At 41.3% G+C, this 22538-nt stretch overlaps 1 protein-coding gene across 3 annotated transcripts in view; it reads left to right on the top strand.

The window, feature by feature from the left end:
* Positions 1-433: 433 nt before the first annotated feature.
* Positions 434-22538, top strand: part of OSMR (oncostatin M receptor) — a 41224-nt gene continuing 19119 nt past the window's right edge. The window contains exons 1-9 of one of the 3 annotated variants that reach the window (XM_088152769.1): positions 434-1031; positions 6065-6176; positions 10165-10243; positions 12547-12716; positions 14340-14499; positions 17058-17324; positions 19249-19387; positions 20058-20212; positions 21402-21544. In XM_088152769.1, the coding sequence (XP_088008895.1) occupies positions 10174-10243; positions 12547-12716; positions 14340-14499; positions 17058-17324; positions 19249-19387; positions 20058-20212; positions 21402-21544 (1104 nt within the window). In that variant the 5' untranslated portion in view covers positions 434-1031; positions 6065-6176; positions 10165-10173. The remainder of the gene's footprint in view (positions 1032-6064; positions 6177-10164; positions 10244-12546; positions 12717-14339; positions 14500-17057; positions 17325-19248; positions 19388-20057; positions 20213-21401; positions 21545-22538) is intronic. The other 2 variants (XM_088152770.1, XM_025170762.2) reach the window with 2 other exon arrangements.

Below are 22538 nucleotides of genomic sequence, written 5' to 3'. Positions count from 1 at the left end.
GCGGCCTAATCGAAAGCCTATTTATTAGGGTCCCTGACCACGGATGCCGTTTTGTAAGAGGATTTAAGAGCGCGGGCTAAAGGTGGTTACAAAAATTCGGAAGAAACTGAGAGAAATGAAATGCTCAGATGCGCTGGAGAGAGAAGCCTCGGCATCTTCACTTAAAAGTGAAAACCAAATCCCTCCGTTATAAAACTTGCCCGCAAACAAGCGCCTCTTCAAACCTCTGCGGCTTCCCACGACCCCGCTTCGGCGGAACCCCCGCCTGCCTCCCCGCGCTGAGGAGGCTGTTCGCGGCGCCCGGGGTGACTCCTCCGCAGCCGGCCGAGGGGGGCCTCTAGGAAAGCGGCGGAAAACGAGAATTCGCAACTGAATTTCCTCCGCGGTTTCCGCAAAACTCCGGAGGGCTTGCATGCAAGCTGGGGGCGGGGGACGCCGACACGCGAAGCTCCACGTGACTCATCCCCACGAGGAAACTACCGCGGGCGGCTGGGAGGGCGGTTACTACAGTCTTGTCCCACCGCTAGCCTTCCCACAAGAGTCGCCTCCTTTCCCAGCCCTCCTCCTCCTCCCGCTCTTTCCCGTTATTTTCCTCTGTTCTTGGAAAGCCGTTTCCAATTACCCGTGGGGAAGCGAGAGGTGCCAAACGGAAGTCGGAATTCTTCGCGATTTGCCGTTTCTCCGACGCGCGTTGCCCGCGTAACGTGGAGACGGAGCAGCGCGAGGCAGCGAGGGTCTCTTCCCCCTCCCCTCCCCTCCCCCTCCCCCTCCCCTCGGGAGTATCTTTCACGCTAGCCGCCGACTGAGGACGTGAGTTGCTCGCCTGAATCGGCCTCTTCTCCTCCCGCGGCGTTACTTTTTGACAAGTGACCGGGTTTCCCTTCTCTGGCGTGAGTCGCGTGGGATCGCTCAGCTCCTTGATGCGGAGAGGCGCTGCGGAGGAGAGCCAGCAGCTTCCCCCGTTGGTGTGAAGACTGCTGAAAACTGGCTAAACTTTGCTAGGCTTTAATTTTAGGAGGAAGTTTCTCAAGGTATGAGATCGAGTTGTTTTCCGCGGTTTTGCTTAGCATCATCGAAATTAGAAGGGGAATGTTTCATGCCTTGTGTTGAGTCTAGAACAGTGATTCTCAATCTCAGCAACTTGAAGATGCTGGCTGGGGAATTCGGGGAGTTGAAGTCCACCTATCTTAAAGTTGCTGAGGTTGAGGAACCCTGGTCTAGGAGATCTATCGTGCTTTGGGGCTGCAGTTCTGTATACCTGGTTTCCCCAATTTGGGGCTTTGCACACCTGTAGTGCCCCTCCTCTTCATCCAGCATAACAGGAGTTGTTGTGCAGCACTTCCTGGTGTCACAGGAGGGGAAGTACCCCCAAGTTAGGCACTCACTTGGGACGACTGCACTCTTCCCTTATTAACTTTTCAAAACTTGAAAGTAGGGGATGCAGAATCTTTCCCCTGGGCCGTTTCTTCCCTGAATGTCCGCCCTCTCCAATTGGGGAGGGGGAGAGCTCCCCCCCAGGGAGGCCTGGGCCCCACCTTGATGGGAACAGGGTTGACTTTCGGAGATTTTGCTTGCCCCCAGTTTTCATGTGTTTCCTGCATTCAGATGGAAGGAACTGCTGCCCCTGAGTTTCAGCAGTTGGGATTGGAGGAGGCTTCAGAGAACCATCCATCCATTTATTTATGTATTTATTCTAACATTTAAACAGAGTTTTGGTTTGCATAAAGACTCAAGGCAGTTTAGGCTAAATGTAAAAAATACAAGATTGTGTTGTGCTTTCCTGGCTTAAAACGTTTCTATTTTATGAGTAAGGGACTAAACCGCTTACTCGCTAAAGGCTAACCTGCCGAGTGTGTGTATATATGCATATGTGTATGTGTTAATAAAACTATAACGTATTGGCATCAGTGAATGGTGAGATAATACATTTAAATTTGTGACTTTGCTATTGCTTTATGCAGGGAATTACTCCTTTAAACCTTAGGATTCTACCAATATATCATTCCATTTACACTAGGCTAGAAACCAGCCTAGCGTGGGATCCTCATCGCTGCTGTATGAGATGGTAACCAATTTGTAATGTGACAGAGGAGGAAAATTATTAAATAAGAGAACATGTACACTGTATTAATACATTAGAGTTAAAGTAAAATTAAACCAAATACAGCTTTTTGTCCTGGTTTTGTCGACTTCTTAGCCCTGACCTAGACCACTTTTTTTCAATGCAAACTTCAGCAAGCCAGCTGCTGTCCATGTATAGCCCTCCCCACCTCCCAAAAAACCAGTTGTGCATCCAGCCATATTCCATAAACTACACTGGATAAGACCATGCTAAATTGCAGGATTACATGGCCCTATTAGGCTTAGATGCAATATGAATCGCTTTGTTTGTATATCAGCCTTGTTTGTAATCCAAGCCTCAAAAGCTGGTTTGACAAGCCATGATTTGGCTTAGAACTATACATGAGCCAAATCGATGTGTATCAATGAGTTCTGTGCCACTGTACTATAAAACCTGAAAAAGATGTGATATATGAGACCTTGGGCTTGTATTTTACCTTTATGTCCCAAAGAACTGATTTTTTGGGAAGGGCAGAAGATTTCTATAAGTCGTAAAAACGTTGCTATTTTGCAAACCTTTGTTTTTATTAAACCTATGTATTTATGAAGTGAGTCCAGGTATCCACAAAGAAGGGGTCAAAATAGATGGTGCCAGTTTACATGCATGTAAAACAGAGCAGGGCTTTGATTGCATGTTGTGGTGCCAATCTTACTTCTGTGATGTCTCTGCAGACAGCCCTGAGTGAGAACTGCTGTAGGCTGTTCCTCAGAACCTATCATGGCCTTGATCTGTCTCCAGTTAGTATAAATAATTATAAGGCAGCTCCTTACATACTGTTTCCTGAACAGGGGAAGTGTTACTTCTCCACCCCGAAATATGAATACTTGGGGAATCATTAGTGCAGTCTCACTTTCCTCCCAACGTAATTTACTGTATTCTCTGTGTCTGGCCCCTTGCCAACCCATTTGTTCTTCTGGTTCCTCTTTCTTGCCATTTGGCCTCCCTCACCCCCCTGCTGACAACTTATGAGAAAAACAATGATCCATGGCAACAATCACAATTTCTCAGATAAGAGTAAAGAAGGAAAAAATAAAACAAGAAAATGCAGAGTCTAAAATAGGAGGCCATATCGAGGGACAGTTGCAAGATTTTACACACAGAAGTGATGGATGTGGTATTCTGCTGTTTGATTTTTTTTTTCCTTACAAATTATTGGAGTTGGCCTTTATAGTTTGAATTGTAACCCTATGTTCAATCTTGCTGATTTTGCCTGGGTTTTTGGGGGGCAGAGAAATGGGTGTCAGCTGATAAACTGCACAGAAAGGGATTCTGTGTTCATTTTGCATGTTTTCCGTTTCACTTAGAAACCTGTTTCTCATCTTAGTAGGGAGGATCTGTAATTTTTTAAAACATGCTAACCTTTCCCACAGCTGCTATTCAGCCATGTTGGAATGGTAGAAATGTAGCCAAGCATCTCCAAATAAGCTGGTAACATCTTTGGAGAGGGGAACTTAGATTGGCAGGAAGTGCTAGGATTCAATACCCCTTCACCCAGAATCACATTTCTGATCAACAGGCTCAGTGTTAAATAAACCAATAAATACATAATATCATTATATTTGTAATATCATTATATTTGAATTTTTTATTTGAATTTATTTTCTTATATATAAAGTAAAGTGTATATAAGGCATTTGAGCCTTAAAGAGAGATCATCCTGTTTGAAAGCAATCTTATTAGACATAACTCTGTGACTCATGATTAGATTTTTGACAGAGATTAGACAAAGACATAACATACTGGTGTGTGTATGTGTGTGTGTGTGTTGCAGAACAATCATGAAGAATGTGTGGTTAGCTTCTCTATGTGGTGGACCAAGTGGGCATTTGGACACATTCTTATAGTTTAGTGATGAGCCCATTCATGTGGGCCAATGCACATGGTGCTTAATTGTGTAGAAGTTGACTGCACTTGTATGGACTGTGTGCACACACTGTCCTGTGATTTCCTACCTTGTTTCTGGATCTCAGTTAGCTTCAAATGTGCCTGAATGATAGTACATTTGTATCAGGGATTGACAGGGACATTGAGTCATATTGGAAAACCACAATGTTTATATCTTTGGTAGAAATAAAAATTACTGGATGAAGGGGTCATAAGAGAAATGTTTGTTCTAGATTTGTCTGTACATCCTTTCACCGATGGCTTCTGAAGATTGAAATAATACAGTGCCATAGAAATCTAAAATTAGAAAACACACACCTATTCCATAATTCCCCCCCCCCCAAAACCATGAAAAGTTATGCTACTGAATTTTGGCAGTGCCATCTAGTGGTATTCCAGGGGTTCAATTGTTGTTGTTGTTTAGATCAGTGTTCCTCAACCTTGGCAGCTTGAAGATGGGTGGACTTCAACTCCATGGCTGGCTGGGGAATTCTGGGAGTTGGAGTCCACCCATCTTCAAGCTGCCAAGGTTGAGGAACACTGATTTAGATTTATATCCTGCTTTTCTTCAGGACTCAGTATGGTTTACATGGAGATTTCCCTTCATTTCTTCCTCACAAGAACTGCCTTGTGAGGTAGGTTGGCCTAAGAAGGAGTGACTGCCCCAAGTCACACAATGCATTTCCATGGCTGTGGTGTTCCTGAACCTGGGTCTCCCTGCTCCTAATTCACCTGGGTCAGCAGAGAGATCATGGCCAGTGACATGCAGCCTTATTTTAAATGAACAAAGTGCTTTAAGAAGTCTTGTTCATTCTTATCTTCACTTCCCGACCTGATGAGACCCATGTAGTGGGCTCAGAGGCAACTTCAATCCCTCCACGCTGATCTTAGTTCAACCCTCTAATCAAGGCTTCCCCGATCAGAGGTCTTCTGTGATATGGTAGCTCTCATAATTCTCAGGCAAGTGTATTCGTCAGGCTGGAAATCCTAGGCACTGTATTCCCAAGCTTCTGTTTTGGATTCCTGACAGGACAGCCACAAAGAGTGGAGGGAACTTCCAGATTATGATATTCTGAAGTCTGCATTGCATCAGCCTCCACCAAGCCAGACTATGTTCTGCAGAAGAACCGATAGTTGAACTTTGAACAACAACTTTAAATAACCGGGTTCAAGTGCTATATTAATGATGAACTCAGATGCCATGTTATTCTGAGGTGCATGGAATTTCTTGCGTCATCATTTCTTTTCCTGGAACGCTAAGTGAGCAATAAGAATAACGTAAACCCAGATGAAGTCAAGAAAAGTTATATTGAGTCTAAACCACATTCATAATCAGGAGCAGCTGTATTGGGATGTAGAATGGATGAATTCTTCAATCTGTGATCAGGCTATTCAGCATAGATTCTGCATCTGCCAGCCCAGAGCCCTGGTGGCAAAAAAACCCAACACAATAATGAAGCAACACATTTAGAGCTATTGAAAAAACTAATTTCTGTCCAGGGTTCATATGAGGCTCTGCCCCTCCAGTATACTTTTCTACATGGTGCTCTCTGTGTACCGCAGACGATAGAGGTAAAGAGTGACACTTGGCAAGTAGGACTGAAAAATACTTTTTCAGCAATTACTTTTAAAAAATGACAATTAAAATGTTCCAAAATCTCATGAGCTCTTAGATGAGAAAGCAGAGATCTGGCAAGATTTGACCAGCTTGACTACCACTTAACTTTTTAAATAACAATAGCATAATAAACATTTTGGGCAGCAATAAACTATCTAGGGCTGTCAAGCATTCCTGGTCTCGAAATATAATGGATTCAATTTTTATTCTTAATGATTGGGAATAACCTTTTTCTCAGTTAAAGTTTTCAAACTGGTTCTTCTTTGTGGGAAAAAAAAAATCATTTTCTTTTCTTAGCCTCCTACCTGCAATTAGCTCTACTTTCCTTCGTTCTCCCTGAATTTATGTTTCTTATTTTTATTATTGGCATATGCAGGGCCACTAGGCAGGGTATGGTGTCACTGTTCTTTGTGTTTCTTATTTGTGTTTTTCTTTTCCAGCAAAAGCTTTGGACTGTTTGAGGGTTCAAGGGCTCCATGAGCTAGAAGGACAATCTGTAAATGCCAGACTGAGAACTTCATCATTTCAGATCTCATAATTTCTCAGGAACTGGTAAATATTTGTGCTCTCTTCTCTTGTAATTTTCCCATTTTCTTCTCCACTGGGCCAAGGGCATGTCTACACATTTTAAGTTTGCTCCACTGCAACTATGTCTCAAATGCCATCCTCCCCTGTTGTCTTGGACTGGGTTCACACATTTCTTTAATCATAGCTTAAGGACTTCAGAATTTCATAATCTGGCACAGGGCTTAATCACGCTGGAGTTTGCCGGTCAGAAATGGTCGGCAGTCCAGTGGTTCGGGCCTGGCTCTGCATGACGGGGTGAGGTCCCATCACTCGTCCCAGGTACTGCCAACCTAGCAGTTCATAAGCAATTCCATCTGTGAGTAGATAAATAGATACTCCCATTTTGGTGGGAGGAACTGGCGGTGCTGTGCGGGGAGCAGAAACCGGTGCTGGACCCGACGCTGGACGCGACCGATGCAACCGGCGGGAAAAAAAGACCTATGGAGGAGGAGAAAGCCCGGGTGTGCCATGACTCCCTAGCTACCGCTGCTGGCTATATAGTATAGCGGTTAATGTTAGATGTTAGATAGAGATAATATTAATTGTATATGTATGCTGTGGTTGTACCTTGTGAACCGCCCAGAGTTCCCCATTGAGGGGAGATGGGCGGAGAATAAATCCAATTCATTAATAATATTCATTATTAATATTATTATTATTATGGAATAAACTGTGGTTAGCTGGGTTTGCACAGCATGCTATTGCAAAACTAAGCAAACCAAGTTATAGTTTATATAATGTGTGAGCCCAGAATTTCCCCATTTACTTTTTATGTGTTTCTGAGTTTGTGTGCAGGTATAAGTGTATGTGATTGTGTCAGTCTAAGTTTAATCAGTTTCTCCATTATAAATACTTTATATCCATTATATATCCAGGTGATATTCTTTGGATTGAGAAGTCTTAATCTGTGTTTAACAAGTACTGCTAAGAACTGAGCTTCTCTCTGGATAAATGACATATCACTTATTATGTGATATTAAGTGACTTATCACTCGAATTCTCTTTGTAGTTACCCCAAATCTCTGGTGATGCAGCATCTACTGAATTGAGGAGATTAACCCCTTTGTTATCTTGTAAAGGTTGGAGTAGGGTGGTGTGTCTACCAACCTTCAGACTTGCAAAAAGGACCCATCCCTTTGGTGAGATCATACCACCATTGAGTGGCCTCCTACTTTCCCCCTGGGGGGATGAGAAATTGAGCCATTGGGCATTCCTGGAATCAATAATCTAGTGCAGTGTTTCTCAGCCTCAGCGACTTTAAGATGTATGGACTTCAACTCCCACAATTCCCTGGCCAGCATGCTGGATGAGGAATTTTGGGAGTTGAAGTCCACACATCTTCAAGCTGCTGAGGTTGAGAAACACCGGTCTAGTGGTACCTGAAAGACTGACAGATTTCTGATAGCGTGAGAAAGTCCATGGATTAGACATTGGTGCCTCAAGGGCAGGACTTTGGGCACCCTGAAATGAGAACAAGGGCTGGCTTATCAGGTTTGAAATAAATGAAGTAAGACAGATGGCCATCTAAAGAGAAGGAGATCATCTACAATCTCATTAGGACCTTAGCCAGTAATGGTCTATCTGCAACTTTGGATGCAGCCCACTTCATTAAGTAAGGAACATCATTGTTCTCTCTTGTGAGTTGAATTTAGATAGTTTGTTTTAGATCACATTATGCCTACCCAAGAGTGAAAATGTTCATCTTATAAACAACTGTTATATCCACCATTATCATTACTGCTGATAATGTGGCTTTCAATTTACATGCTGCATTTCCTTTCCTTCTGACCTTGGTTATTTGCTATCTTTTCCTCTTACTTAACAGTATGTGTATATTTTAACACTAGGTGACTCTTCATGAATCCAGTGAACTGGAGTGCAGTGCACCAAATCTGAAGCCTTAAGAAGCCAGCTGTGGGCCTTCCCTATTTTAAATTAAATGTAATGATTAAAAAGCTAATGTTAGGTTAAATATGTTAAAGGACTTATTTGGAATTGCCCCTTTGAAAAAAGTTATGTACAATCACTCCAGTTTAAAAAAAAAAAACACTTTCATAGTTTCCATGGATTTTGATGGATTGTACCCCCAAAGTGTTCAGGTACCATCAGAGGTGTCCAAGGGATATGTGTGTGTGTCAGAAAAGTCAAGATGGAAGCCATAATGATGCAAAGTTCCACCCATTTTTTTACACATGTTGAGACACACATAAAAAAGGATATTTTTGACATTTTTGGTCCCCACCCCATGGATGTCCCTGGGTAATATTTATAAAGTCAGGATAGATAACTCATCCCTCTTGCTGTAGCCCTTGGTAAACCTCTAGATCACACTGATGAATTCTGGCAGCACAAAAAGAAAATTTGTTAGCACCAATGACTTTTTATTTTGCTCCTTCACAAGGGAAATAAGTGCTTAATGCATTCATTTTCTTCAACCCTAGCTCAAATCTCATTTTAAAAAAAATGAAACACGAGACCAGAAATGGCAGTTCTCTCTCCTTCAGTGATATCACAGCATTGCCATCATGCCCCCATGAGAAGTTGTTCCCCAACCTGCTTCCATTTCATATAGATGAAATATATGTGCGAGATACACACACAGAGAGAGACACGTGTATGCATAGATAGATGATAGACGATAAAGTCAGTTTGGTGTCCCACCTTTCACATGAAGCCAGCTGGGTGACCTTGGGCCAGTCATACCCTCTTAGCCCTAGGAACAAGGCAATGGCAATGGCATTCTGAAATCCTGCTGAGAAAATTGCAGGGACTTGTCCAGGCAGTCACTAGGAGTCAGCACTGACTCAAAGGCACACACATACCACGTATGCATATGTATGTTCCTATTTATATTTGCCCTCTGTTATACTGTATTTAGAGCAGTGTTATTCAAGCTTGGCAACTTTAAGATGTCTGGACTCCCAGAATTCCCCAGCAGCATGGGGAATTGAAGTCTACACATCTTAAAGTTGCTATGTTTGAAAACTACTGATTTAGAGCAATCTTCCCCAACCTAATGCCCTCCAGATATGTTGGTTACAACTTTTGTTCTTTTCAGTAGTGCTAATGGGGACTTAATACATCAAAGCCCAATACCTCAGGAGGCCATATATGGGGAATGGCCCATCCTAATGAATAGAATTCACCAACTGTTTTAATGTATGTTTGTTTTGTGATGCATGAAAATAAGTGTGAGATTGCTGAAGAATTGGACAAAACAATTGAACAAAAAGAACTGAGGGACCGTCTCACCCCCATTATATCCGCCCATCCCACCCAGTCAGGCAGGGAGGGTATGCTGCGGACCCCGTCAATGAAAGAATTTCAACTGGCGGGGTCCAGAAAGAGAGCCTTCTCTGCTGTGACCCCTGCCCTATGGAATACTCTCCCCCCAGAGGTGAGGCAGGCCCCAACTCTCTTGTCCTTCCGGAAAGCAGTCAAGACCTGGCTCTGCCAACTGGCACAGGGCGGAAAAAGGGGCAACCAACCCTGGGGGTGGCTAGCACCTTGAAGATGCTCCTATATGTTAACATCTTACTGACCATCAACATCTCGGAAGATATTTGTGTATGTGTTTGGTTTTCATTCTATTTTTATAATGAAGCTCAAGCTCAGATATTTTGGTCACCTAATGCGAAGAGAGATCTCTTTGGAGAAGACCCTGATGCTGGGAAAGATTGAAGGCAAAAGGAGAAGAGGACGGCAGAGGATGAGATGGTTAGATAGCATCACTGAAGCAATGAGCATGAAACTGAGCAAACTCAGGGAGGCAGTGAAGGACAGGAAGGCCTGGCGCAATATGGTTCATGGGGTCACGAAGAGTCGGACACGACTTAACGACTAAACAACAACAACAATTTATTGCTGTTTTATTGTGAACCGCCCAGAGTCACTTTTTGTGAGATGGGCGGTATCTAAACTTGAAACATATATAAATAAATAAATAAATAATGATGTTGCTTGTATCTTTCAGGGCTAACTGATGGACCACTTGATATTTCAAACAACACTTCTCTGCGTAGCACTATGTTTCGGTCTGTTTCAGAATCAAGGTAGAGATGTGAATGCATATACAGCTACTAAACTCCTGAGCCTTTTACAAGAATTGTAAAAGAAAGGCTATGCTCAAATTAAGCAATTTTGCAGCAAATGACAAAGCATTCCCAGTGCGAGACAACTTAGGGTTGTCACTCAGTTAAAGAAGTCATAGTTGATGCTATGACTAATTCAGAGATTGTTAATATATGATTATGCTGGGCGGATAAATTTTACAAGATTGGGATGGGGATGGGAGAAGAGAATCACATCCATCCTCAGGTCTAGGGTGGGTTAAATACTTCAGTGTTGGAGGTTCTGGGTGAGCGTTCCTGACAGCAGGGAGTCTGATGCAAATTGGGACCCTGGCTTTGGAGTAGCTTTCTATGCCGGGAGCACAGTTGGCTGCCAGGGAGTTACTGGGGAGGGGGGGGGGCTATTAATGTGCCACAGACCAGAGACAAGCAAGCTTAGGTTCTAACACAGCTAGATGAAGTAAAGCAGTTTTTGAAAAAGTCCTTTCACAATATCTCGGAGAATAGATTATAGTCATCCAGTAGACACTGTACAGATTAAGACCAGTAAACGATTGATTGGGTGACAGATCCAAAGGAAAAGCAAGAGACAAGGTGAAATTAAATCAAAAGTCCCAACACAGCAAAGCAAGGTGTTCACAGGCAAGGACTAAGTTTTAGAGAAGTTGTTCTCAACATTGTTCAGTGGGAGTGAACATAATACATAAGCCATGCTGGGCCTTCAAACAGTGCACAGCTGAGACTCATTAGACAGTAGCTGCAGAGTCTGTTCTCATGTTAGCACCCACATGCCTTTTGGTTAGCCTCTCAGATCTGTGAAGTTCAGCTCTCTGATTCTGGATTTTCTTTAAACACTTCTGCCTATGATTAAGTGTCTGAACCTCTGAGTCTAAGTTACTCTCAGGGTGCAGGCAAAAATCCTTGTGAACTTGCTTGGTCTGTCAAAGCCAGAGTGGGGTCATGGGTTCCATGTCAGCCCTGTAAGGTAGACCAGGCAAAGAAACAGACAACATGCAGGCATGAAGCTACTTTTATTAAAATGGAATCTTGCAAGTCTGAATGTGCTTTCTTTCCTCCCTCTCTTATCTTCATGAGAACTGGGGAGGGAGTGCTGTCTGAGGCATTTTTGCAAACCACTTTCTTGGCCTGGGCTCAAGTTTTGTTTATCTGATTGTTGCTTTGGTAGCAAGTCTTCCTTCTGTCCTTCAAGGCTACTTCACTCTTCACTCACTACACTCCAGTGCTACTGGGATCTTCAGTGACATCACTGTTGCCACTTGATGCTTCTGGCTCTACTTGCTCACCATCCTCCTCCTCTGAAGACACATCCCCTAGATTTTTTTCCCATTCAGAGTAGTAGTGTGGAAGCTAGATCTAGATCAGGTCTGAAGGAGAAGGCAATGGATTCAAGTTCCCCTACCCTAGATGAAGGTGCCATGTCCAAGACTGTTCCATCATCTGCAGGGCCCCTGTAACAGAACCTTCTCAATGATGGAACAGCTTCTCTCTTATGGAACAGCTTGCTCTCATACAGAATGTAAGAACTACCTCTTCCCCAATGAATTTCTGTGAAGAAGTAAAAAAGGTGGATCTGGGGGAAATTGTTTGGGAGATGATAAGAGTTGGTTTTTTCCCAAGTTGGTCCATGCCATTATAATGCACACTGTTAAGTCTTGTTTTCATTTTTTTTTTCTGTTTATATCACTGTGCCATAGGGAGGGAGGGAGGGGGAGAGAGAGAGAGAGAGAGAAAGAGAAAGAAAGAAAGAAAGAAAGAAAGAAAGAAAGAAAGAAAGAAAGAAAGAAAAAAAGAGGAAGGAAGGAAGGAAGGAAGGAAGGAAAGAGAAAGAAAGAAAGAAAGAAAGAAAGAAAGAAAGAAAGAAAGAAAGAAAGAAAGAAAGAATCTCAAACTGAATCAGACTCATGGACCCCACCTCCAGATTGTTGGCTCTTAATTAAAGAGCATATTGGTTAAACTTAACATGTAAAATGAGCCTTCAGATTATAAGGAAGATACTATGCAAAAGCAAATGGGATTATTTCTGTATAAACATTACAACATGTAACTACTTCATAAACTCATATGTCTTAGATTAGTGTTTCTCAGCCTCAGCAATTTTGAGATGTGTAGACTTCAATTCCCAGAATACCTTAGCCAGCTATGCTGGGGAATTCTTGGAGCTAAAGTCCATACATCTTAAAGTTGATGGGATTGAGAAACACTCTTAGATTACTCATTATTGTTCTGCTATTCTATTCTACAGTATTCATTCTTTTTTCCTTCAGGCAACCAGGTGTTTGAACCAACAAACCTTAGAATTCACCAAAATAATTCTGTTCAGCAGCTGTTACTGGAATGGGATGTTAGTGATTACTCCGAAGCATTTAATTCCGAAATAGAAATTTTATTTAACATTCAAATCCGTTTAAGAGAAGAAGATAGGATTATTTTGAATGTAAGTATAATTCTGAAAACAGGACTCGTGAATTTATATCATCTTCCTCTTGAATCCAAGTCTTTTGGTGGAAATAAATTTTCAAACTTAAGTTAAATCCAAACCAGATGCATAGATGTCAGAGGTGGGGATTATCCGCCTACTCCTTAAGAAGCTTTAACTTTCTTTTTTCTTTTTAAAGAGCAAATTCTAGAAGCTGAAACATGAGGCAAAATAGGGAATTGCTATTCTGCCCATAAGCAGCATTACATGTAGTCCTCATTTAGCGATTGCCTCATTTAGCAACCCTTTGCAGTTATGACAGAGATGAAAAACTAACTTTGCGACCAATCCTTACGTTTACGACCTTCGCCAGTCTGTAAAGCAAAGGAAAGCTGAAGTAAGATCATAAGCACAGTTGTGGTTTAGTGACTGCTTCACTTAATGACCAAGTTGCCAATCCCAATTGTGGTTGCTAAACAAGGATTATCTGTAGCAATATTCTACTTGGAGAATAACGCCCTGATTAATTTTTCACAGAATGCCATACCACGTGTTTTTTTTTTAAAAATAACTCTCCTACAGGGAAGCTATTGTTACCTCCTTAAAAACCATTTGGAATTCCAGACTTTTGATGTAGGTGTGATTGAAGAGGTAGGAACAAGTTTTTTTTTTTCTTTTTCAGAATAGTGGGGTTTTAAAGGTTGGAAAACGATTGTGCCATTCTGTGCAAAATAAAGTCCACCGTTGTTACATTGATGTGGCAAGAAATGAGATAGTATCAAGAGTCTGTGAATTATGTTAGCTTTGCAAGATAGTGCAGTCTTGTTATACTTAACTTTATGAAAGAGGAAGCAGAGTGGTGTATGACAGTTGACTTATATAGTCTTCTAATACTTTTAAGGGAAATGTCTTGGGAGCGGGAAGAAGTTGCAGCTGATTATCAAGCAGTGCAAATAATTGAGGGCCGGATAGTTTTGTGAAGTATAAATATACATTGTCAAACAAAGCTGCATGTGAGGCATTATTGCAATAGCCAAAACCTAGTTTTAGCTGAAAGTTATATTTCAAGCAGTAACACTGCCAAAGAAGGAATTCGAGGAATTGCTGTGCTTCGTATTTTGTAGTTAGCATCCTAACTGAAATGGTTCTGAATTTCCACTTTATTTATTTATTTACCAGATTTATCTGCCACCCAAGCCAAAGTCAATGGCCATTCCAGTCCATAAAATGTTACATCAGAAATCCAAGATTATAGTCATAAAATCCATGACAACTGAAAGTATCATAAAAAAGATAGCAGACTCTTACACCTCAAATGCTCAGTGAATGAACAGTGTCTTAACTGAATTCTGAAAACCACAGGAAGGAAGATGTCCTGATCAGGGGGTTAGCTCTTCTTTAAGGCTGGAGCAGTCACACTGAGAGCTTATTTTGGATATCACCTCCTAAGCTCTAGCAGGGTTCTTCAAGATATCTTGTCCTCTCACAGGTACAGGCTAGGCTGGCTCTGCTTGGGGAAGATAGTCTAGCAAGTAACCAGACTTTGCCTTACAGAAACAGTGAAATCAAAAGACCCACAGTCTACTGCCTCATTGGTTTGAGTTCCTTTTTTAATTTGCTTTTCTTATGATGCACTTTTAGGTGAATTATATGACAGTTCTCAATAAATCAAGACAGCATCACCAACGGAGGTTGTTCTCTGATGTACCCTTAGAGTGTGCAACTCATGAAACCAGAATAAGGAGCAAAGTGATGTCTTCTAAAATTTGGAGTAACTGGAGTTATTGGGTAGCAGCAAATGGTAAGGTCCTATTACCAGTGGAAAGCATGATGTACTGCATTGGGTGGCTTCTCCAACCTATCATTTTCCAGATTTGTTGAACTTCTGTTCCTAGAATAATAACTCCTTGTTTTCTTTCTTCTTCACAATTCCCTAACAAATAATTCCTTACCTTATTATTAGGACAGGGACTTAGTCTGTGTAGGTTGACAGTGAGCAACCTGAGGCTCAAGGCTGGTTATGCCCCTCTTCCCCCCGCTAAAGCTTCAGCCTCTGAAGGCTGGAAATGCCCCTTGAGAACACAAAGCATTTTAATAAACTGGAGCAGTCCTTGAAGTATTGCAAAAGTTGTTTTCTCCTTGGAGGTTTTCTGCCAGTAGTCTATGCTTAAGTGTAAGTTAGATGAATAGTTACCCTCACTTAACTGATTTAATAAGTCAGCTACTTTGGGTGTAGGGTAATTGTCAAATTTGGTATCCTGGTTGAGATGTCTGAGGTCTATACAAAATCTTATCCCTCTGTTGGGATTAGGGACCAAAACTTTAAGTGAGGACCACTCACAGCATTAATGCTCAATAACATCTAACCATGACATGTTTCCTTTTCCAGTGTGTCTTCTGGAATGTGATGTTCTGCTTTAATGGTTTTGCAATAAAATCAACTGTGTGATCTATTAGTGTAGTAGTAATTGGTTTGTTAGTTACACATATCTTTGGATTCTTTTTAAATTGTTTCTGGATGTTTGTGTTGAAGAGACAAGTTTCTGTGTGCTCTCTGTGTGTGGCTCACAGAGAAATATGCACCTGCTCAGCCAAATCTTCTTCTCCCAATCCATTTTCATAGTAGGTTTACATGATGCTTTTTACAACCTGTCCATCCCTGCCCAAAGTCCCTTTTGTAGTGGGCAGTTCCCATCTTCTGAAGCACAGTAGATGGGCTGCTCACCTAGCATACAGTTTGCATTCCTGACTAGGCCACAGTAGTAATGCTTTGGGTCATCCTGTGCATATGTCTTTAACGTGTTTTTCAGGGTCTCCTTTTGTCTTTCCATTGGCCCATCTAGCTGGAGAAGGTATGGACTGGTTCTGATCCTAGACGTGCCCAAGTCTGCGTATAATTGCTTCAGTAGTGCAGACTGGCAGTCTGGGTCTTGGTGCAGATCTTGTACGAGGACAGCCTGTCTGCAGTAGCAAAAAATTAGAAGGAATCTGGTAGCACCTCTTCTGAGTAACAAATTATATTAAAGGGCATAAAGCTTTTGTGAACTGTAGCTCACTTGAGCAAATAGCAGACAGCCCTTAGCTGCTGCATGCTGTCACACTTATGAATAATGCTGTGTATACTTCAATAATGATTTGGAAGAGATGTTTGGGGATGTGTGCCTTTTTCAGGCTCCAGCATGAATATGGAAAAAAAAGAGAGATGCAGTTGCTAGAATGAGTTGCATTGAAGATGCAGCTGCCCTAAAGAGATACTAGGTTTGTTTTCCCACACATTCCAAAGCATTTCTTCAGAATATTTTTCATAGCATGCACAGTCCTGCTTATTCACTGTATTTAATTACCTGAATTTAATACAATGAATTACAGTATAATTACATGTATTTATGTTTACATTATATTAACTGTACATGCGTATTGTGGAATGTGGCCCCTGGCATGATGACCCTAGGTTGAGTGCCACCCTAGGTCTTGCAAACAGCGGGAGCATCTTTTGAAACTGGTGTGAGTTTTCTAGAACTTTCCATGAAGAGGTACTGAATGCATGTGCTAGCACATGTATGTAGGATTAATAAAGTCTGAGGGCTGGAAGGGGCCAATTGGGTTATTGGTTTCCACCTCTACTCAATGCAGACATCTGAATTAAACATGAAAGGTCCAAGTGACACTCACTATAGTACCTCCATACATCTTTGGTTGTGCTACCAAAGTGTCCTTACTGTTAGGCATTTTTTCCTAGCGTTCAACCAGAATCTGCCTACCTGCATCCTGAATACTGAGACAAATAGAAATCAAGTCTAGTTTGTGTTCTGCCTGAAAAGGAATGTGGGGCTGGTCAGAACTCCCCTCTCATGGAGAACTCCTGGTTGTAAGTCAGTGTATATGCTCAGCAGCTTTGTATAGTTATTGTATGTGCAGTTCAGTTGGCCCCCATGCATGTTTCTACGATAACCTAGAGGTAACAGCATTTGTTAAAAGACTGCACAAGAGCCTCTCCCAGCCCCCTGCCCAGTATAAAAGGCTTAAAAAGTAGCATGGCATAGCTAAGTCTGCAGTTTGAATCTTATTTGTGCCCTGAACTCACTCAGCCATGAACAGCCCATCCACCTCTCAACTCAATCTTCCAGTTTGTCATATGGAGAAAAAATAATGGCAACTTCTTGTATAGCAGGCTTACCTAAACTGGTGTCCGCCAGATGTGCTGGGACCACAGCTGCCAGAATTCCAAGCAAAGATTATGGCACTTTGCTCAAATAGAGATCTTTCATTTTTCTGATGTGACCGAGATCTGAAGAACTCTGTACAATAAAATAATTAAATGAAGAAAATTAAATCTTTTTTCTCTGTTGCTTTGTGCAGGCCCGGATGCTCTCAGTGGTAACAGAATTTACATCTTCCCTGAATACAAAGTAGCTGAACGAGGTTCCAACGTCACATTTTGCTGCATTGCAAAGAAAAATAAAACTGTAACTAGTTTTTCAGTTTACAACCGAACTGAGCATCCGACACCAAAGCAGCGAGTAATATTTACTAGTAATGCTACATTTTCACTCCCCAGTCGCATTCAAGTCGCTTGTGGTTTTTCTGAGAATCATCATAACAATTCAACTTATCTCTACCTCACAAGTAAGCAGAAAATCTTTAATGTTATTGCTTGTCACTGTGGGCAACCAGTGATCAGAGATTATGGGAGTTGTGATCTAGTAACATTAGGAAGATCCCAAGTTGCTCACCTCTGCTGTAGAGAACAGGATTATTTTAACTAGAACAGCTTTTAATTTTAATCTTAAAAGCTGTGTTCATTATTATGCTGCTTTCCTGGAATACTGAAAGATTTCATGCCCTAAAGTGTGGGTGGACCAAGGGCCATGCATAGCTCTGGGACACACAAAAACCTGAGACCTTTGCCCGATTTTCTTACTTGCCAAAAGGAAGTGGATCACTAACTTTCTGCTGCTGTTGTTGGCAGCAAATGTAATCTAGTTGTTTCCAGTCACTTGATGATCTGATGATCCAGATTACTAGTTCCCTGCTACCAATAACAGGTTGGAAGAAAGGTGAAGTTGCATAAAAATATTGTGTGTGCATGGAAGTTTGCTACTGGGTGTGAATAGGTGATTGGATACCGATGTGTAGCTCCCAGTCCAGCTACTTCTGTGGTTCTTGGAGCCAAGGGCTACCTGCCTGTATTCTAAGGGCCCTTTTTTCTCTCATTTCAACTGGCCCACAAAAAGCTGAGAGGGCCCATCTCCCAAGATAAAGGCAGAATCAGCCCCAGGCAAAGAGACTGCCTCTTCCAAGTCCATACAGAGGAACACATGGGGCTGGCAAATGAATAGTCTTCCCTTGTTGTGGATGGCATAGGAGGCTAGTTTAGGAAGGGCTGGGAGGATCACAGTCCATGTGTCCTTTCCTTCATCTCTTTCCTACAGCATCTGTCGCAAGAAGTGATAGCTTCAGTTTGTCCAAAGTGCTGGTCTCCAAACAGAAGCCATAATGGGGCATCTGCCTACTTTTAAATTTAGGAAATCAATACCACGACATTGCAAACTGTCATTTTTTTACATACAAAACCATGGCAGCTGTCCTGTTTAAATACTAATTTCCTAGTGCTCCTCTTGCTTTTATGTAGCCTCCTTCCTTGAGTTGGGCATGACATCTCATAACTATATTCATGCAATTTGCTTGGCAACATTAGAGACGTGGATTGTCACTGCTGCCTTCTGAGAAGTTTTTTCTACTTCTCAATCTAGTCCACTATCCTAGGATTTTCAGGTGATCCCCCATCCAATACTAATCAGGGCCAAACCCATTAAGTTTTGTGGGGGGTCAACCATGATTGTCTAGATGCTGCTAGCTACAAATGACCTTTCTTCTTGCTCTCCACAAATTAATCATAATTCTCTCGCCTTCTCAATGAGAAAAAGATTGCAAAGGCCAAGGAAGACGGGAACATATAACCAAAAGTTTTCTTATGCTATGAACCCACTTGGATCATTGAAGAGAATCTTGGACATATGTAGCATTGGTTATAAGATATGAGCATGTGACTTATAATGAGTGAATATAATAGAATGTGAGCAGGGAGATTCAAGTTCTAGCCCACTCTCAGAACCTCAGAGGGTTACTTTGTACCAATCACTTTCTCTCAGGCCAACTAACTTCCCAAGTTCTGGGTAAAAACAAGATGAAGAAGCACTGTGTATGCTGCTCTGAATTACTGAATGAAAAGGCAGAATATAAATTTAATAAAAATAAATGAAATGCTTGGGTGAGCCAATTTCTCTTTCAGAATAAAGCAGGGGCAGGCAAGCTACCGAGCTCTATAATCTTTATCTGCTAATGGTCATTGGAAACATCCTTGAATAAAGATGGCAGGACATCCAAAGATGGGGTAGGGTTGAATATCTATCCCCAACCCTTGTATCGATTATCTTTCTGCTGGTGGTGGGGGTGGGGGAATATAGGTGATCAACTTAACTTGTTTTGAAAGTAGTTGTACAGATGAAATATAAGAAGGTAACATTTTAATCCGAACTTGTTTTAATAGGGCAGCCTGATAAACCCCGAAATCTAAGCTGTGAAACTGAAGACATGATTAATATTACATGTACTTGGGATCCTGGAAAGGTAGAGTCGAACAATAATGTTAAGTCCGTGTGTCCAACAAAATTTATTTTGTCTGATACGTAAGTATTTCTCAAAACAGTCTTGAAGTCAACCCAAAGCATAATATGAAGGAGCTTGGAGTAGTTGTACCAGATTTATGGGATATCTTTGAAAGGAATATTTGGAGATAATGAAAACATTGATGCCAGAGACAGAATTTGTCCTGGATAAAAGAGAATGCTTTTATGATAAGTTAGTTGTTTGCATATTGGACTTGAATGGAGGAAACCCTTGACATTTTGCTCAAGGCTCTTGCATGTCTATAGTAAAATAGATATATTGCCGTTTATAGTGGCTTGGGGCAGAGAAAATATTATGTATTTGCAAATCAGGAATACCACCAGTTGCAAACTGGGAAATATACATTTCTTACCCTCCTTACTTTTAACATGAATTCCTCATTTTTTTAAAAAATCGTAGTTTAGTTTTATATCTGCTGTGATGCTAACCATTACTCAAAACAGATTCTCCCTACAGTATTGTGTTAATCAGCATTCAAAAGCAGGCTTGAATGACAAAACTCTAATTAGGGGAGAATCTGATTAGCGTAGGGGACTGTGGAATCAGAAATTGTAGTCAAGGATGATAAATCTTGAACTTGTAGGTAAGGTTCAAATGTCTCTAATATACTATTTTTGACTGCAAATAGAATAAATATTGCCTTTTCTCCCCCATGCTATTTCTTGAAAGCTCTTCTACAAAAACATATTGCAGTTGCGTTACAAATTGTAAAAATAGCTGTTCATTCAAGATGGGCCACCAATCCATATATGATGTAAACTTGATTTCCAAAAATTGCCTTGGACAGAAACATGAGCATCTTAGTTTTGATGTAAACTTCAGAGGTAAGAGTTGATTTTCTTTATTCATTTTAATATTCCACTCTATTGTCACAATCTAAAAGTATTAAATGCATTTGCGTACTGCGACTGGATTAAAATGTCAAACAAAACTTAATATAATAGTTGGTTCTTGCTAATAGAATTGGCTGTTCCCACAAATGAAGTTCCAGACAGGTTGAAATTGCAACAATCAGCTCTTCTTCTCCTGTCCTATTTCCTCAGTGATAAATGAAGACTGACCATCTCTCTGCCATTGAGAAAGATAGAACAAATGAGAACCTGGTAGAGAAACATGTCATCTAGCCCATTCTCCTGATGACCTCTGTGTTAAGTCTGTTAGTTGTATGTGCAACATACCTCAGTGTTTTCCAGAAAGCGGAGTGAGGGTCAAAACAGGCAGGCATGGTGTTGTGATGCAAGCCCTGCCCCTTTTTTACACGCAACATGTACAGACGGGGTGGGGCTTGCATTGTGCGGTATGCAGTGTCTTGTCTGTTTTGACCCTGGCCCCTACAGATGCCACTGGATGATTTAAGCAATTAGGTCATTAGAGTTTCTAGTTTGTTGGGGTGCTCCTGTTGCTTTTCTTTCCCAGATTTACTTTAGGCTGCTGTTGATCCAGCTTTTGGGATTCCTTTATCCTGTTATAATTACAGCAAAAGTAGGATTTGTTCCTGTTGCCTTTCACTCTTCATGATGATTTGTCACATGGAAGGGTCAAGTCACAAAAATTACAATATAGAATGGCAGGTTGGATTTGTTTGACTGAGATTTGACCCATGCCCCTGAGCTCCAGCATGCTAGGGAAACTATGATTGCCTTCCTTATTTCTTCAGGAGGAGGAGGAGACCTTTTTTGTGTCCTCCTTTTCCTGTGTCTCTGGGAAATGCAGACATTGTGTGGGGAAATTGGGCACCCTTCTCTGATGGGAATGAAAGGGAAGAGAAAACAACTCTGGAGCAAAAGCAAAATAAGCTGAAGTGGAAAAAGTAGAAAAAGACAACGCCTGGTATATAGTTGCCATAATTTTTATGCCTGAAGATCTTTTTGAGTGCCATCACTGAGAAGGGAAGTCCAGGGATGATAAAACTATTTCAGAGGGGGTTTTTTTGCTGCTTTTACGGCCCAAGGTATTGATTTACTTTTTTTCAGAATCCTCATGTTCCTTCATTCTTCTTCTGTTTTCAACCAGTTCATCCTGTGGTTCCCAGTAATCTATCAGTGGATGATCAAAATGATACTTTCATCCAGTTATCTTGGCGTGTAAAGCCAATAAGGGGAAACCCACTGTTGTTATGCCAGATCAATGCCGCATATGCTGGTGGGAATAAGCAGGTGAGAAGCATCCATATCTAAATAAGGTAACAAAAACTCTCTCCCCTCTTCATCAGGTTTAGTCCAAACCAAGTACATTGTTGAATATTGAGCTACCCAGGAGATCAACCATAACCCATAATTCCAGCATAACCTTCCTTCTGAATCAGCAATATCTGCAGCTCAATAACCTGAGATCCATCCAGATTGAAACAAAAAGCTCATTGTTCTCAAGAAGGACATTTAGTTGTTTACGTGTATTTTGATGTACCCACCAGTTCCAATAAATTTTAAGTGCCTAAAAACCTGCAATAATAGGGTTGACAATAGTTCTAACTGTTTTTACTGTAAAGCAGAAAAATAAACAATTTCATAGCTAGGAAGGATGAGGTTCAGTTCAAAGATTAATGAGGAGTCTACAGTCACATTTCAGGGCCTAGAATCACAGTTAAAAGGAAATCAAATATTTTGTTTTATGGAAATAATATGATGTGTTTGTGTGTTTGCCTTGCTCAGAAGAAAATTAAAGGTCTTTTTAAACTGGAGTAGGGCAATGCAAGTGAAAGTGGATCTCATCCAAAGGAAAATAAAATGTCTTCCCATACTGGAACCATATAATAACAATAAAATGTGTCCTTGTGGTTGCTAAAAGAGGTGGTTGCTTACAAGTGTCTTAATTAATTCAAGAACTTTCTAGCTATCTATGTGACACTTGTCATGCAGTTGCCAAACAGACAAAACTCTAACCATGAGGCAAACTACAACCCCATCTCAATCATGGCACGATCATCCTGCCATGAACAGTTAAATGCATTAGGCTTTATGAAACTACCAAGTAGTGGGTTATATCCAGTGGTGTCCTCTTAGTGACCCAGAAATTGCTGGTGGATTGAATGTTACCTTGTCTGCAGGTCCCCCAAATCTATTCCAAAGAATGAGAGGAATCCTTTGGACAAATATTGGGATCCTTTCAGGGAAATAGGGTCTTGGAGAGAAATGGGAAGAGCACTAATTT

This window comes from Python bivittatus, unplaced genomic scaffold (genome assembly GCF_059951505.1).
Source record: "Python bivittatus isolate LINGU-HERP-01145 unplaced genomic scaffold, Pbiv_v1 ctg000570_np1212, whole genome shotgun sequence".
NCBI lineage: Eukaryota > Metazoa > Chordata > Lepidosauria > Squamata > Pythonidae > Python > Python bivittatus.
This window is presented reverse-complemented; position numbering and strand designations above follow the sequence as displayed.